The sequence below is a fragment of the Macrotis lagotis genome, chromosome 3 (assembly GCF_037893015.1).
Source record: "Macrotis lagotis isolate mMagLag1 chromosome 3, bilby.v1.9.chrom.fasta, whole genome shotgun sequence".
In the NCBI taxonomy this organism is placed as follows: domain Eukaryota; kingdom Metazoa; phylum Chordata; class Mammalia; order Peramelemorphia; family Peramelidae; genus Macrotis; species Macrotis lagotis.
In genome coordinates, this window is record NC_133660.1 from 51,280,229 (window position 1) to 51,294,680 (window position 14,452).

A 14,452-nucleotide genomic window follows, 5' to 3' on the forward strand; every position below is an offset into this window, starting at 1 on the left:
TTCAGTGGATGATTACCACAAACAGCCTTTTTAGTTTTTCTAGTGAAAAGTCATCAGTGAAAGGGGGTATTCAAAATATTTTCTTTGAATCCATAATATCTCTTGCTTCAAGTGGACCAAGTTGCTGACTACCAATCTTCAATTTTATATCTATGTCTCTGAATTAACTGAGAAGGAGGGAAAGGAATGTATTTCTAGGTGAGGGTTTTGTTTCATTGACCTATAAATATATGTTTGAATTGGGGATTGTAAGATATGTATATATATACTCACTCACATGGATGGACGTATAAATATTCATACTTATATAAACTCTCACACACTCCTTTGTCAATGGTCATAGATTCTTCAAATAGGCTATATGAAGAAACTGATTTACAGACCTGTAGTAGTTAGTTACATGCTGACTATAGAATCTAAAAAATTACAAATGGATGAATTTATTTATTTACTTTATAGATATGGGGTTCAAGAGTGCTCATAAGGGAACTTACACAAAATAACAAACAAATAAATATGTTTTGAGTGAAGAGCTCCATAAAGTCTGCTAATTTGTCTCCCTCTTTCAAGTCTCATCACTCTAGCTTATCCTCTACAGTGCAGCGAAAGAAATTTTCCTTAATTACACATCTAATCATAGACTCCTCTACTCAACCAATTCTGGGGGTCTCTTGGACAGTAGTTCTCCAGTATTTTGGACCAAAGACCTCTTTATGTTGTCATTTTTTCCTTTTTTATGTTATTTATTTCTGATGATGTCATCATATTAAAAATTAAAACATTTTAGTATTATTATCAAAATAGTCTTGTCCTAATGGATCCTCTCAAAGAATCTTGGAGATTTCCCATTGAACCTTAATTTGAGAAGTCTTACTCTACACTAGAGTACAATCTCCTGTTATAGTAGCTAAAACTTTATATAAATGGGTCTAACTCTATGTTTCCAGCCTTACCAAACTTCACTATCCTTCCTACACTCTAGCATCTGATCAAACCAGTTTTTTTCTGTTCCACATAGTTATCCTCTCATCTCTGTGCCTTTCCATTGGCTATTTCTCCATTTCCAGAATGTTTACCACACCCACATGGAGTCCTCTTTCTGTAAAATGCAACTCAGACATCTCTGCATCAAGATTTTCCTGAAGCCCCCCAACTACCAAAGCCCTTCCCATCTTCCCCACCTTGCCAAATGTCCTTGAATTTGGTATATATTTGTCTTCATGTCTTTTATATCCATTAGATAGACACACACACACCTACATAAATTATATATATATATATATATATATATATATATATGTCTATACATATATATGTGTGTGTATTTATATATATACATATATATATATATATATATACAGAGAGAGAGAGAGAGAGAGAGAGAGAGAGAGAGAGAGAGAGAATTGCTCAGTCATGCCCGACTCTTTGTGATAATGTAAACCATCGCATGCTAATACTGACTATAGGATTTTCTTGGCAAGGATATTGGATATTGGAGTGGTCTGCCATATCACCAAACTATCATATCCCAGAACCAGGAAGTATCTAAAGTCACATTTGAACTCAGAACTTCTTGACAGGCCCAGTGCTCTATCTACTAAGCCACAGCTGTCTCTGTCTCTGTCTCTCTGTCTCTCTGTCTCTCTGTCTCTCTCTCTCTCTCTCTCTCTCTATATATATATATATATATATATATATATATATATATATTTTATATATATTTTATATATATTTTATATATATATAAACATATATATGTCAATATGTCAGACACAGGCACGCGCGCACATACACACACACACACACACACACACACACACATTAATGTGTGTATGCTTGGTGTTTAGCAGGCGCTTAATCAACATTCGATCACAATATTCCACACAGCACTAGTTAAATTATTGAAGTGACATTTTTGATTTTTTCTTTTGATCTGCTTAAATAGCTGTTTTGACCAGGGCTTTTTATAACAATTTCAAGAAATGATTGGGGTTAAGGGGCAGCACGACATATTTTGGTTAAGCAAACTAGGTTTGAATCTTTCTTCTGAACACTTCCTAACTTATGTGACCCTGTAAAAGACATACACTATCTCAGAGTCCCAAGGTGACTCTTTAAAATAAGAATTTGCTTTTTAAAAAGTTGAAATATTTCATAACTTTTCAAAGTTATCAAAGCACAGATATAGACACACTGGTAGGGAAGTAAAACTCCACTCATATGCTCTACATCATTGGGCTGTTAGGAGGTTCATAAGAGAAATTCCATGTAAAGCACTTTGTAAACCTTAAAATACTCTATAAATATCAGTGATAACATTGTCAGGTCTGTCTTAGATTTCAACTTCTTACCCAGATTTAACATATCACCGCTTCATTGAGCATGTCTATAACATTGATTTCTGGTGTGTCATGACCCACTAGAAATGAAAAGGAGGCCTGGTAGGTTTCTAGAATGTATTTTTGTTAAGGGAAAATTGACTTGAAGCAACACAGAATCTGACACAACACTCCCACTTGGATTTATTTCAAGTAGTTATTCTACCCAAGAATTTAATGTTAAGTTTTATTCATTATGTATCCTTTTTAAAACTACAGAATTTAGGAACTTTCAAGCTAATGAAATTTGTAGGAGTGAAAGTAGACAGGTTATAAATATTAATATTTAGAAACCCTTATTAGAGATGCACAGACCAAAAAATGAAAAAAAAAAACTCTTCAAACTATCAGAAGTGGTCAAGATTTAAGTTCCAATATAAGGGAACCATTTATCCTACTATAGTGAAAAGAAGGACCTCTCCAAGAATTTTACCTTGGTTTTTGCATTGACATTTGCTCCTTGCTTCAGAAGAAAGTTGACCATTTTTACATTTCCATAGTGGCAGGCTACAATCAAAGGAGTATAGCCAAGCTATAAACAGCAAAAGAAAAAATGCATTATAAGTCCTCTGAATGCTTAACAAGAATTCAAATTCAAAATATTTCTAGAGCAATTAGCATAAATAAAAGAGGAAAGCTATTTTCAGTTATTGCAGAGGTATAGAGGTCGAGTCTAATTTTATTTCTCTAATCTGAAGATATGAACCTGTAACATATCCCATTATCTCCTTTGAATTTACCTTAGTCTGAGCATCCTTGTTGGCACCATGCTTAGTAAGGATTTCAGCAACATTCACTTTATCCTCTTGAGCTGCAAGATGCAAGGATGTCAGTCCACTCTAGAAAACAAAAGAAAATTAGAAACATTAAGTAAGAGATGGGATTTGCTTACTCAAATTTTAGAAAATAAACTATGTAACTGTTATAATTAAATGTTTAAGAATCTCATAAGCAGAAGATACCCATAAATCAAGAAATGAGTGAGCAAGTTATTGTATATGTTTGTAATAGAATAATATTGTGCTATAAGAAATGAGAAGCAGAATGTTTTCAGAAAATTCCTGGAAAAAAAGACTTACATGAACATATGCAGAGTGAAGTGAGAAGAACCAGAATATTGCACATAGTAAAAGCAATATAGTACAATGATCAGCTGTGAATGACTTAGTTGTTCTCGGCAATACAAAGATCCAAGAAAATTCCAAAGGACTTATATAATACAAAATAATATCCATCCCCAGAGAAAGAATCAATAGAGCCTAAATGCATATTGAAGCATACTTTTTAAAATTTTCTTTATTTTTGATTTTTTTGTCAGCATTTTCTTTTTTTTTGCAAACATGGCTAATGTGAAAATGTTTTAGGAGACAGAATACAATCTATATCAAATTGCTTGCCTTTTCAAGGAGGAGGGAAAGGAAGAAGAGAGAGAATTTGGAAATTAAAATTTTTGAAAATGAATGTTAAAAATTTGTTTATATTTAATTGAAAAAATAATGAAATAAAATAAGATAAAATAAGAGAATCTCATAAGTAACAAATCTCCCCTCTCGAATTGAATGTCTTGATTAAAAGGGAACACCTTTAACAAACATTATTCATTTTCTGCATGTGCCATTTATGTCATCATTGGGAAGCTTTAAAATTGCTCTGTTAATGAAGCTATTAAACAGTCCTCATCTCAAATCCATCCGGTTTTCACTTTATCTACTTACTCACCTAAATAAATAATTAAGAAATAAAACCTGGATTATATTTTTATAGCTATAGGAATAATTAACAAAATAGCTATATCAACATCAACAATCACTCATAATATCAGGAAATTAGTTTAAAACAGTAAATAAACATGCTATAATGGGAAATTATAAAGGAAAACACTTTCAAAGTCAAGACTGTCAAACTCAGATAGAAATGGAAACCATTAGTCTGTTCATAAGAATCCCCATGGGTCCCACACTAATTTAGTTTGAAGATGATATCTATGTTTTATTTTTATTTAATTTGCTAAATATTTCTCAGTTACAGCATCTGACACATAGCCTACTTAATAAATTCTTATTTCTTCCCTTCCACTAACATACGTAACCCCTTCTGTTACTTATATCATAATTATCAAACAGATTGCCTTGGTCACAACAGACACTAAATTCCTGAGTACATATTATGTTCTAAGTAGCCTATTGTTCTAAATACTATTTACAAATATCTCATTCAATCCCCACAACAACCCTGGGAGGTAAATTCAATTATTATCCCCATTTTACTGTTGAGGAAACTGAGGCAGGTTGCGTTGTCCTCAGTCACATGGCTAGCAAGTATCTGGGGTCATATTTGAATCAGGTTTTCTCATTTTCAGATTCAGTGCTCTATTCCCTGTGCTACCTAATTGCCTATGGAAGAATAATTACAAGATAAAATCATGGGGGGCAACTAGATAGTGCAGTGGATAGATCATGTGCCCTGGAGTTAGGAGTACCTGAGTTCAAATCTGACCTCAAACACTTAATAATTACCTAACTGTGTGGCCATGGGCAAGTCACTTAATCCCATTGCCTTGCAAAAAAAAAAGGCAGTGAGATAAAATCATGGGTCCTTAAAATGATGATGAGGCAACTGATTACCAATTATCTAAGAAAATGACCTTTTTAAATAGCATTTCTGATAAGTACCTTTGAGGGATAGTTTAAACTGTTTATCTTTGAAAACAGTACCAGTCTATGGGTGGCTTTGTAATTTACTACAGCAACTGGACTTCTATTGCTGAAATAAATTAAGATGCTCCTAGTGTAGGAAAATAAGAGAAAATTATAAAAATCCCCCCTGCTCCAATTACAATTGATTGAGCAGAAATAGGAGGTCTGGAACTGATTTTATTTCATAGGCTTGTTAAGATGATGATTTGATAAAAAAAGAATGGATACAAAGGGAGCTTTGAAAGATGGTATTTGATGTTGATGGTTTCTCCTTTGTAAAGTTTGATAGTTTAGCTGGTTCAGAGTATATATATATGTATATGTATATGATATATATATCATATATATTTCCCCAAAAGAAAGTTCACATTTTACCAACATATTGAACTTTTTATCCAGAGTATTTTTACCATTATTTTATTATGATTCCAAAACATAAAATAATTCCTTAATTTGCCTTCATAATATGATTATCTAGATATTATTAAATATTTTCTCTATTAAATATTCTAAATAGGTTTATCTTCATATCTATCACAACCTTGGTTTTTCTTACATCTCAGCTACTTCTGAAGAAATAATGTCATCCCTCCATGATTCAGTATCTGATTTTTTTTAACTGTGAAGTTCTATTACATGTATCTCAAAAACCTAAAAAAATACACGTTGACAAACTGATTATGCTTTGTCTCAGGGAAAGATGAAAATAAAAGAAATGTACAGCAGTGTGGAAGCAATAGTCAACTCATCTCTGGTTGTTTTCCACTAAAAATATACCATTATCAGAAAGCCTATCATGAAATTCTAGAATTCTGTTTCAGTGTATTTTCTTCAAATTGAAACATTCATTCAACAAACATTTTTGAAGACCCACTACATATGCAAAGTATTAAGCTAAGTACCATGGAAAAAAGAAAAATGATTAAGGTCTATTTTACTATCCTTGGATTTATAATCTAGTAGAAGCAATAAACAGAAATAACTATAATGAAATAAAATAACATTTATTAAGTTCCTGAAAAGGCACAGAACATTATGTGATTTTCCAGTGAGATAAAAAGTAAAGTTAAAATACTCCATCCCCAAGGGATCTACAATCGAGTAGAAAGACAAATACTAATACAGCTTGCTGTGTTATCAAATATCATATAATAAGTGCATAAATATTATAAATCAAAGAACTGATAAAGATTGTCTTTATAAACTGAGGGATCTATTGGGGATCTAGAGAGGTAGTACATTTGAGATGAATATAAAAAGGGCAGGTAGATTTTAAACAAGATATTGTTATAAGTAAAAGATACATAGATTATAATTTTGTTTGGGGGCAACTAGGTCGATTACCTAGATAAAAGTACCAGGACTAGAGTCAGGAAGATTTGTTCCTGAATTCAAATCTGGTCTCAGACACTTACTAGTAGTTGACCCTAAACAAGTCCCTTAGCTCTTTTTGCCTTGGTTTCCTCATCTGTGAAAAAAGCTGGGGAAGGAAATGACAAACCATTCCAGTATCTCTGCCAAGAAAACTCCAAATAGTCATGAAGAGTCAGACATGATCGAAAATTACTTTAAAACATTTTCTGTAAAAGTTTGACAATAAATAATAAGAAGACAAAAGAACCCATGCATTTTATCTAGAAAATATTTGCTCTCTTAAAAAAATATAGCAGACAATGGAAAGCTAATTTCAGATATTAGCTTATTGTATAATATTATGAAATATGGTGTTAGAAGTTATGAGCAGTAAATAATGGAAAAAAGAAAACAAGTCTGCAGAAAATTTGGTATGAGATTCAATTAGGCCAAATAATCCCAAAAGCATTTCAGATGAAATTGGAAGGAGAACCACAAACAGATGAAAAACAAAACAGAGCTTCCATTTGTCTATTATGATCTATTTTCAGCACTGGCTACAACAGCACTTTGATGTCTGTTGTGCAATCTAATGAGGCAGAAATGGTGCTAAAGAAAATACAACAAAGAAGTGCAATAGCTATAGATGATGTACAAATAGGAAAAAATCTTCTTTGAGAACAACATCATTTTGGAAGATTTGAGTGGTCAATTTTCAATCTATCTAAAAGAGGGGAAGACACTACTAGATGATTAGAAAAAAATAGTTGGAATAACGTAAAAAGAACATTCAAATGACTTCATCAACTAAGACATGTCACTTTTATCATCTTTATAAATTTTTTCTGAGATGAGGGAATCTTGATGAAATCCTTCTGAGGGAATTCTTGATGAAAATTTGAGAAAGGATGTGGAAAGCTTTAGCAGATGATTTTATACAGTATATCATTTCCTAGCATTCATACAACTTTTACAAAGATGTAAAAAGTATACAATAATACTTATGAGGAAGGAAGAGAGGGAGGGAGGAAGGAAGGATGGAGGGGGGAGGGAAGGAAGGGAGGGAGGGAGGAAGAAAGGAAGGAAGGAGGGAGGGAAGGAAAGAAGAGTGGGAGGGAGAGAGGAAAGGAAAAAGAAAGTAAAGAAGGGAGGGAAGGAGGGAAGGAGGAAGGAAGAGAAGGAAGGAAGGAGGGAGGGAGGGAGGAAAAAGAGGGATTTATCAAGCACCTAGCTTGTAATAGGCACTTTGCTAAGTGCTTTACAAATATTATCTTATTTGACTGTTACAATAACGCTAGGAGGGAAGAATTCTTCCCATTTTAAAATTGAGGAGATTAAAACAAACCAGAGTGACTGTCAAACTATTTATGCAGAAAGAAGACATAGACAAAAAATGCCTCTTGGAATTAGTAACACCTGAATTCAAATCCTTCAGATGTATAATTCCAGGAAAATCATTTAACTTCCCTGGGATTCAGATGATTGGCTTCAAAGGCTCCTAAATGCCTTTCCGGTTTTAAAGGAATGATCCTGTGATGCTTCCATTCCTACTTTATGAAACTGAGAACTGCAGAGGTTAAGAAGGCAAGCATGGATAGTTTGCCTATGCCATGGAGAAGGGCTTTGGAAACTACTATCACTAAACTATTTCACATTTGGTGGTTGACCTGCTGATGAGCTTCTCAACATGAATTATCTAGGTCTGTTGCATATGCACAGAATGATTTTTCAACTTGTTAAGATGGATTAGAACTTTTCCTGTGCTGGATTTCCCTCTGAAATGACCTGCCACTTGCAGTGTATCTATTTTGTAGGATATATAGCAGTTGGCATATTTTCTTCCCCATCAGAATGCTAACTCCTTGAGGACAGGAACTGTGTTTTTACCCTTATCCCTATCCTTTGCCTGATACAAAGTAAACCTTGAATAGATCCTTGTTGATTGACTGACTTATTTCAAAGTAATTGAAATCTATATGAACTATTTTGACTGTTTTCTGCAGCTTAAAATTGTATTGACTGTTCACCATATAAAAATGAAATCAGATATTGAACAAAGTATGTAAGAATACATGAATATGTATATATACACATGCATGCATATACTTTATATAGCAGTAATATAGACACAATTGTATTTGTATATATGTGCATGGGTGTGCAAATGTGTGTATTTGTTATATTCACATATGTATAGGTCTACAGATGTCACAATGCACAGAATACATAAATAAAATTGTGCATGAAGGTTTATATGTACAATTTATATATAAGTTACTTACTATATTATACATATTTACATCTATTCTTTTACTGGTAGCCTCTTTAAAAAATCAATAATGGCAAGAAGAAATTACCTTAGTTGACATGTGGATGTTGGATCCTTTATCCAGGAGAAGGGTTACCATGTCAGTATGACCTTCCTGAGAGGCCAGATGCAGTGGAGTGACCCCTTGCTTTGTTACAATGTTGGTCTCTGCTCCATAGTTCAATAATGTGGTAGCAATCTGCATCTGGTTCTTCTTAGCAGCAATATGCAATGGTGTGTAGCCATTCTAGAGGAGAAAAAGCAACAAAATAAGTCTTTTAAGGTCAAAGATCTCAAGTTGGATGAGACTTCAAAGGTCTCTAGTTCAGCCCTCTCATTTTATAGATGAAGATATTGAAGCCCAGAAAGATTATACAACTTAATACATAGGTACTAAGTTACAGAATGTAGTTTTAAGCTTGAATCTTTTAACTCTAAATTTTTCTAACACCACATCTTCTACATTCATATAATTCAGAGCATATAATTCCAATCCATTATCCCAAAGAAAAGTTTTTCTTACAGTCTTCCTAAGAAATAATCAACAGGCTTTTGATTATAATAGGGATATCACTACTTTGGGGGAGAGCCATTTCACTTTTCAACAAGTTGTTATTTTCCTTCCTTTGTTCAGTTAAAATCTGCCTCCTCAAAACTTCTACTCATTTATTAACTTTGACCTCTGAATCAAAACAAGTCAGTTTTCTTGTCTACACCAAGAATCCTTTTAATCTTTGACTACAGAGATGATTTTAATTTCTTTTCCAGGCTAAATAATCATTGGTTTCTTCAATGACTCCCTTTATAATAGGACCCTTAACCTCTTCTTACAATATAATGGACAGAACTAAATCTCAAACTCTAGATAAAGTCTAATCAGTGCAAAGAACAGCAAGATTATTATCATTTATCATCAACCATACTGATATCATAATGGTTCACATTTCTAGTACTTTACAATTGTGGAGTATTTTTTCTCACAAAAATTATGCCTTTGGTAATACAAATAATATTTTCAGATGAATAAATAGAGGTTTCAGTTGGTAAAGTGACTTGCTCAAACTCAAAGAATTAATGATTGTTCCTATATTTGAATCTGAAGTTTCTAGGTTCTAATTTAATAGTCTTTCCAGGAGCGGCTAGGTGGAGCAGTGGATAGAGCACTGGCCCTGGAGTCAGGAGTACCTGAGTTCAAATCTGAACTCAAACAATTAATAATTACCTAGCTGTGTGGCCTTGGACAAGCCACTTAACGCCATTTGCCTTGCAAAAGAAAAACTAAAAAAACTAAAAAAAAGAAAAAAAAGAAAATAGTCTTTCCACTATACCACACTTCCTCTAATGGAAAATAAAAGTATATTAAATGTTTTAGTACCCATATGATAATTTAGATTAAGCTTGTGTTCAACTAAAACTACCAGTTTTTAAGTTAAAAACACATATATGTATTTTTGGATATAAGCACATATATTTATGAAATGTAATACAAGATTATATCAAGTAAAAAGAGTGATAAAATCAATCTATTTTTTTAAAAAACTGATTTAGTTTACTTATAAAAGGAAGAAATAATGATGATGATGCCATTTATTCATCAGTCTTAAAGATCACATCAGGAAGGTGTTGTCAGACAAGCAAGTGAATTGGATTTGAGTGAGGTCTTACTGAGCTAAGTCACCAGTCTCACTTTTTCCTCTGGGGCCATCTGAGTCCAGTAGCCAGATATAAATCAGGATGACTGGAGATGGTCCTGGATTTCAGGTAATTAAGGTTAAGTGACTTGCCCAAAGTCATACAACTTGTAAATGTCAAGTTGTCTGAGGCCAGATTTGAACTAAGTTCTTCTTGACTCCAGGGTTAGTGCTCTATCCACTATACCACTTAGCTGCTCACTTATAAAACCTGAAGGTAGTAATGAATTGCAAAATGAAAATGAGACAATATTGTGATAAAGAGCAATCAGAAAAGCTAAAATTCCATCAGGCTGAATTAAGAAAGGAAGCATGTACAGAGTGAGGGAAGTTGATAATAACATTGTATTCTATCATTTTCAAACTACCTTCTAGAAATTGTAAACTCTTTGAAAGAAGGAATTATCTTTTGCTTCTTTTTGTATCTCTATCATATAGTAAGAACTTAATACATGTTTATTGATATAGTTAAAATTCAAAAATATCAGAAATTTTAAATTTTAAGTTATTTAAATTAAATTCTAAAACATCAGAAGGATTTTTTTTAAAGAAATGCATCACCAAAGTAACATTCAGATAAAGTAAAGAGATTTTCATTTTTGACTAAAATATTATCTACAGGGACATATTTGGACTTTCAACTCATTTACTGCACTTTGTGAAGATTCTGTCTTTAGTAAATGTTAGTTAATACTTCATATTATATTTTCATTTCTATATTCAAACTACAGCATGTGAAAAATTGGAAGAAATCTTTACGGACTACTTATTCTGATCCATTTATTTTACAAATGTGTAGTAAACCAAAACTCAGAGAGATGAAGTAATATGCAAGAATTGCTAAGAACAGATGATTAAATGGTGTTCTGGGGAAGAGAGGGGTATAAGAAAAGATTAATCAAGGATGGCTCCAAAGTTTCAAGTGCATGTAGAGAGTAGACAAGTACTATCATTAAAAAAACATAGGAATATGGAGAAGAAATGTGACTTTTGGAGTGGAAGTGATATGTATGTTACTGGAAATATTCTTTAGGGAGTTTAAAATATAAATCTAGACCTTAGAAAAAAGATCAACCCTGTCAACAAAGTTAGGAAACTCAACTGCTTAAAGGTGATAGTGGAAGTCATGGGAGCAGATGAAATCTTTACAAGAAAGTACAGAGAGAAGTTGGCTTAGAATTTAAATGAAAATCTTGGGTAGAAGTCTAAATTTATCAGGGATGGTTACTTAAGCCTTTTCCTTCACTTTTAAATAAAAAACAATTGAAATCTGTGTCCTAAGAATTAGATCTCTATTTAAGTAGCTTATACCATGTATAGAGAGAAAAATCTCACTCTGGTCAGGGAATTTTGTTCCTCTTAAAATTCAAAAGATAATATATTTTTAAGATATTCTTTGAGGTCATTTGAGGTGGCTGAAGAGCAAATAGCATTATGGTTTTATGTAAATTTCAGTTAACAGACTTAAAAAATCATTATTTCATTGATTATATATATATATATTTTTCATATTAGAATTATGATGCCCAATAGAATGTAAGGTTCTCAAAGGTAGAGATTCATTTTTTGTTGTCTAACTCCTGATATAGTACCCATAAATAATCAATGATGGTAAATTGAATTGCATTATAAACATTCAATATGTTTTAAATTAGGGTAAGAAAAAAATCTTCTTTGATCAGTGACTGCTATGCCTTTTAAAATATTTGTTACATGTCTTTGGGATTTTAAGCTACTGAAAGTTAAGACTTGAAGGAAAAATAAGAGTGTAGGAAAAAAGAATACTTTCAAACATTTTTAACTAGACCTACATAGAGTTTTACTCTGTTGCATATGTTTTAAAAAACCCATTCCTTCTGATCATAATTCAAAGCAATGTCACTGGTTCAATTCATGTGACCTAAAATGCAGACTTACTGACACTGTTAGGTCATAGTAAGCCACATCTCACCTTGGCAGTGGCATGAGGAGATGCACCTTTCTCCAATAACAGCAGCGCCACCTTCTGGTTGTCATAATGAGCAGCAACATGGAGTGGGGTGAGGCCATTCTGTAAAGGGTGTGTTTATGTTAGAACATTAATAAATTATTGTTAGCTGCACTTAAATTGCCAGGACTCATTAATAAAAATAAAACTTATTAAGACTTAAGTCTATGTTAATAGATTAACCAAAAAAACACAGTGAACTAAAGAGAAAAACAATGAACAATAATTATAGAATTATTTTTGTATTAGAAACTTCATCTGAAACCAAAATATAAGCAGCAATGAAGCATACTGTACCTAACTGTAAAGCAATTAAGTAAACCAACAGATGTTATTTTTCGTTACAAATCAAAAAAAAGGTGAAGTTGGAATCACCAAGGTTTCATTTACCTTGAAGTTTTGGGCAAACAAGAATTCTCCTTCCACTGTCAGTTCATCTTACAGTGTTTGTTTGTTTCTAATTTGTTTGATTAAAAAAAACCTTGAAGGGTCTACAATAAAAAGTCCATAACATTGGTATGAAATGTCAAAGTGAGTGAACAGCTGGAGACATTGTTATTTGGACAGATACCATAAATTGCCTTTTTCTCATTGTGGAGAGAGACAGAAACAATCCTTCAACACAGTTTGTCTTCCACAATTTAATCTGCTGCATATTTAGAATATAAATGACCTTTAATCACAGGATTATCACAGGATATTCGAGGATTGATAGAATTTTATTTTTCCAACATATCCTATGCCAAATAGGTTTACCTTGCCAGCAGAATCCGGGGAAGCACGACGTTGAAAGAGCAGTTTTGCCACATCTAGGCTTCCATATTTTGCAGCTACATGCAGTGGTGTAAATCCCTTCTGAAAATGTGAAAAAGAACAGGGAGAAGGGGGAAGGAAATGGAATTGTTACTTCAGTAGCTTCTGGACAAGTCATTAAAAAAAAGTTAACCTGAGTCAAATGATGAATGTAAAATGTATTTAAGAAAAGATCATTAAGTATTATTTCCATTACCTACTGGTGAAAAGGGTTAAGAAAAGGAGAGAAATTTATCATTGAAAGACCAAGATAAATTTAAATTGGAAAGAAAAATACCTTTTTAGGAATAAATTTAGAAAACAAAATTTTTACTTTTGATGTTTGTGTACTCTAATAGACTAACACTGGTGCCAAAATTCAACATATGTTAAGGACCTATCATGTACTAGGTATGGGATATAAATACAAATAATTTCAACATTTATGTAGTACTCTATGGTTTGCAAAGCACTTTTCATGTTGTCTCTCATTTCTGACCCTCATGACCCTGAAAGGTAGTTGCTAACTTTATCCCTATCTTTAAAATGCAGAAACAGAGACTGAAAGATTAGATGATTTTCCCAGTGTTAGAGAAGCTTGTGGAAAACAAATATATTAAAAAGAAAAAGATGGAGTTTAAATATAATATCTTGCCATAGCTGACAGGTACCAGAGGAAGAATTTTAACTCAAACCTAACTATTTAAGCATAACTAGTATAGATGAAATAAAACTATATTCATCTTTTCCCTGGTTTATTAATCCAAAAATATCATGTTCATGACAGCTTAGTCTCAGTTCTTTTTTTTTTTTATTTTATGTCCACCATTTATTTACCATTTTCATCGGGGATTTCTCTATTCAAGTTTTGATATATTTAGTGGCAAGGGCAGGAAACAGTTTAATTATTTCTTGTATTGATTTATATTTGCAGGGGATATGACAAGTGAAAATGTCTGCTGAACAAAATGACCAAAGTATTCAACAGCAACAACCCCCATCCTTGATGGCTGGTTTTCCTCTTTCCCAAGCTGATTCCTTCATAAAATACTTTCCACTTTTATCAAAATATAAGATTAATTAAGGCCAGTTTGTTAAGCATGGTGATATGCTGAAAGAATTTTTTAAGACTACTTTTCACTCTGTCATAAATAGCTTTCACTAAACACACATTTATGCAAATGCAGACATACCATATTTTTGTTTCTAATCAATAATCATCTACCATAATAAGCATCATATTATAA

At 32.5% G+C, this 14,452-nt stretch overlaps 1 protein-coding gene across 45 annotated transcripts in view; it reads right to left on the reverse strand.

Moving 5' to 3' along the window:
* The window catches only part of ANK2 (ankyrin 2), a 752,311-nt gene that overhangs the window by 104,455 nt on the left and 633,404 nt on the right, over positions 1-14,452 (reverse strand). For 36 of the 45 annotated variants that reach the window (XM_074228643.1, XM_074228650.1, XM_074228654.1 and 33 more), the window contains 5 exons: positions 13,170-13,268; positions 12,378-12,476; positions 8,785-8,982; positions 3,119-3,217; positions 2,812-2,910 (listed from right to left, as the gene is read on the reverse strand). In XM_074228643.1, the coding sequence (XP_074084744.1) occupies positions 2,812-2,910; positions 3,119-3,217; positions 8,785-8,982; positions 12,378-12,476; positions 13,170-13,268 (594 nt within the window). The remainder of the gene's footprint in view (positions 1-2,811; positions 2,911-3,118; positions 3,218-8,784; positions 8,983-12,377; positions 12,477-13,169; positions 13,269-14,452) is intronic. The other 9 variants (XM_074228655.1, XM_074228644.1, XM_074228667.1 and 6 more) reach the window with 1 other exon arrangement.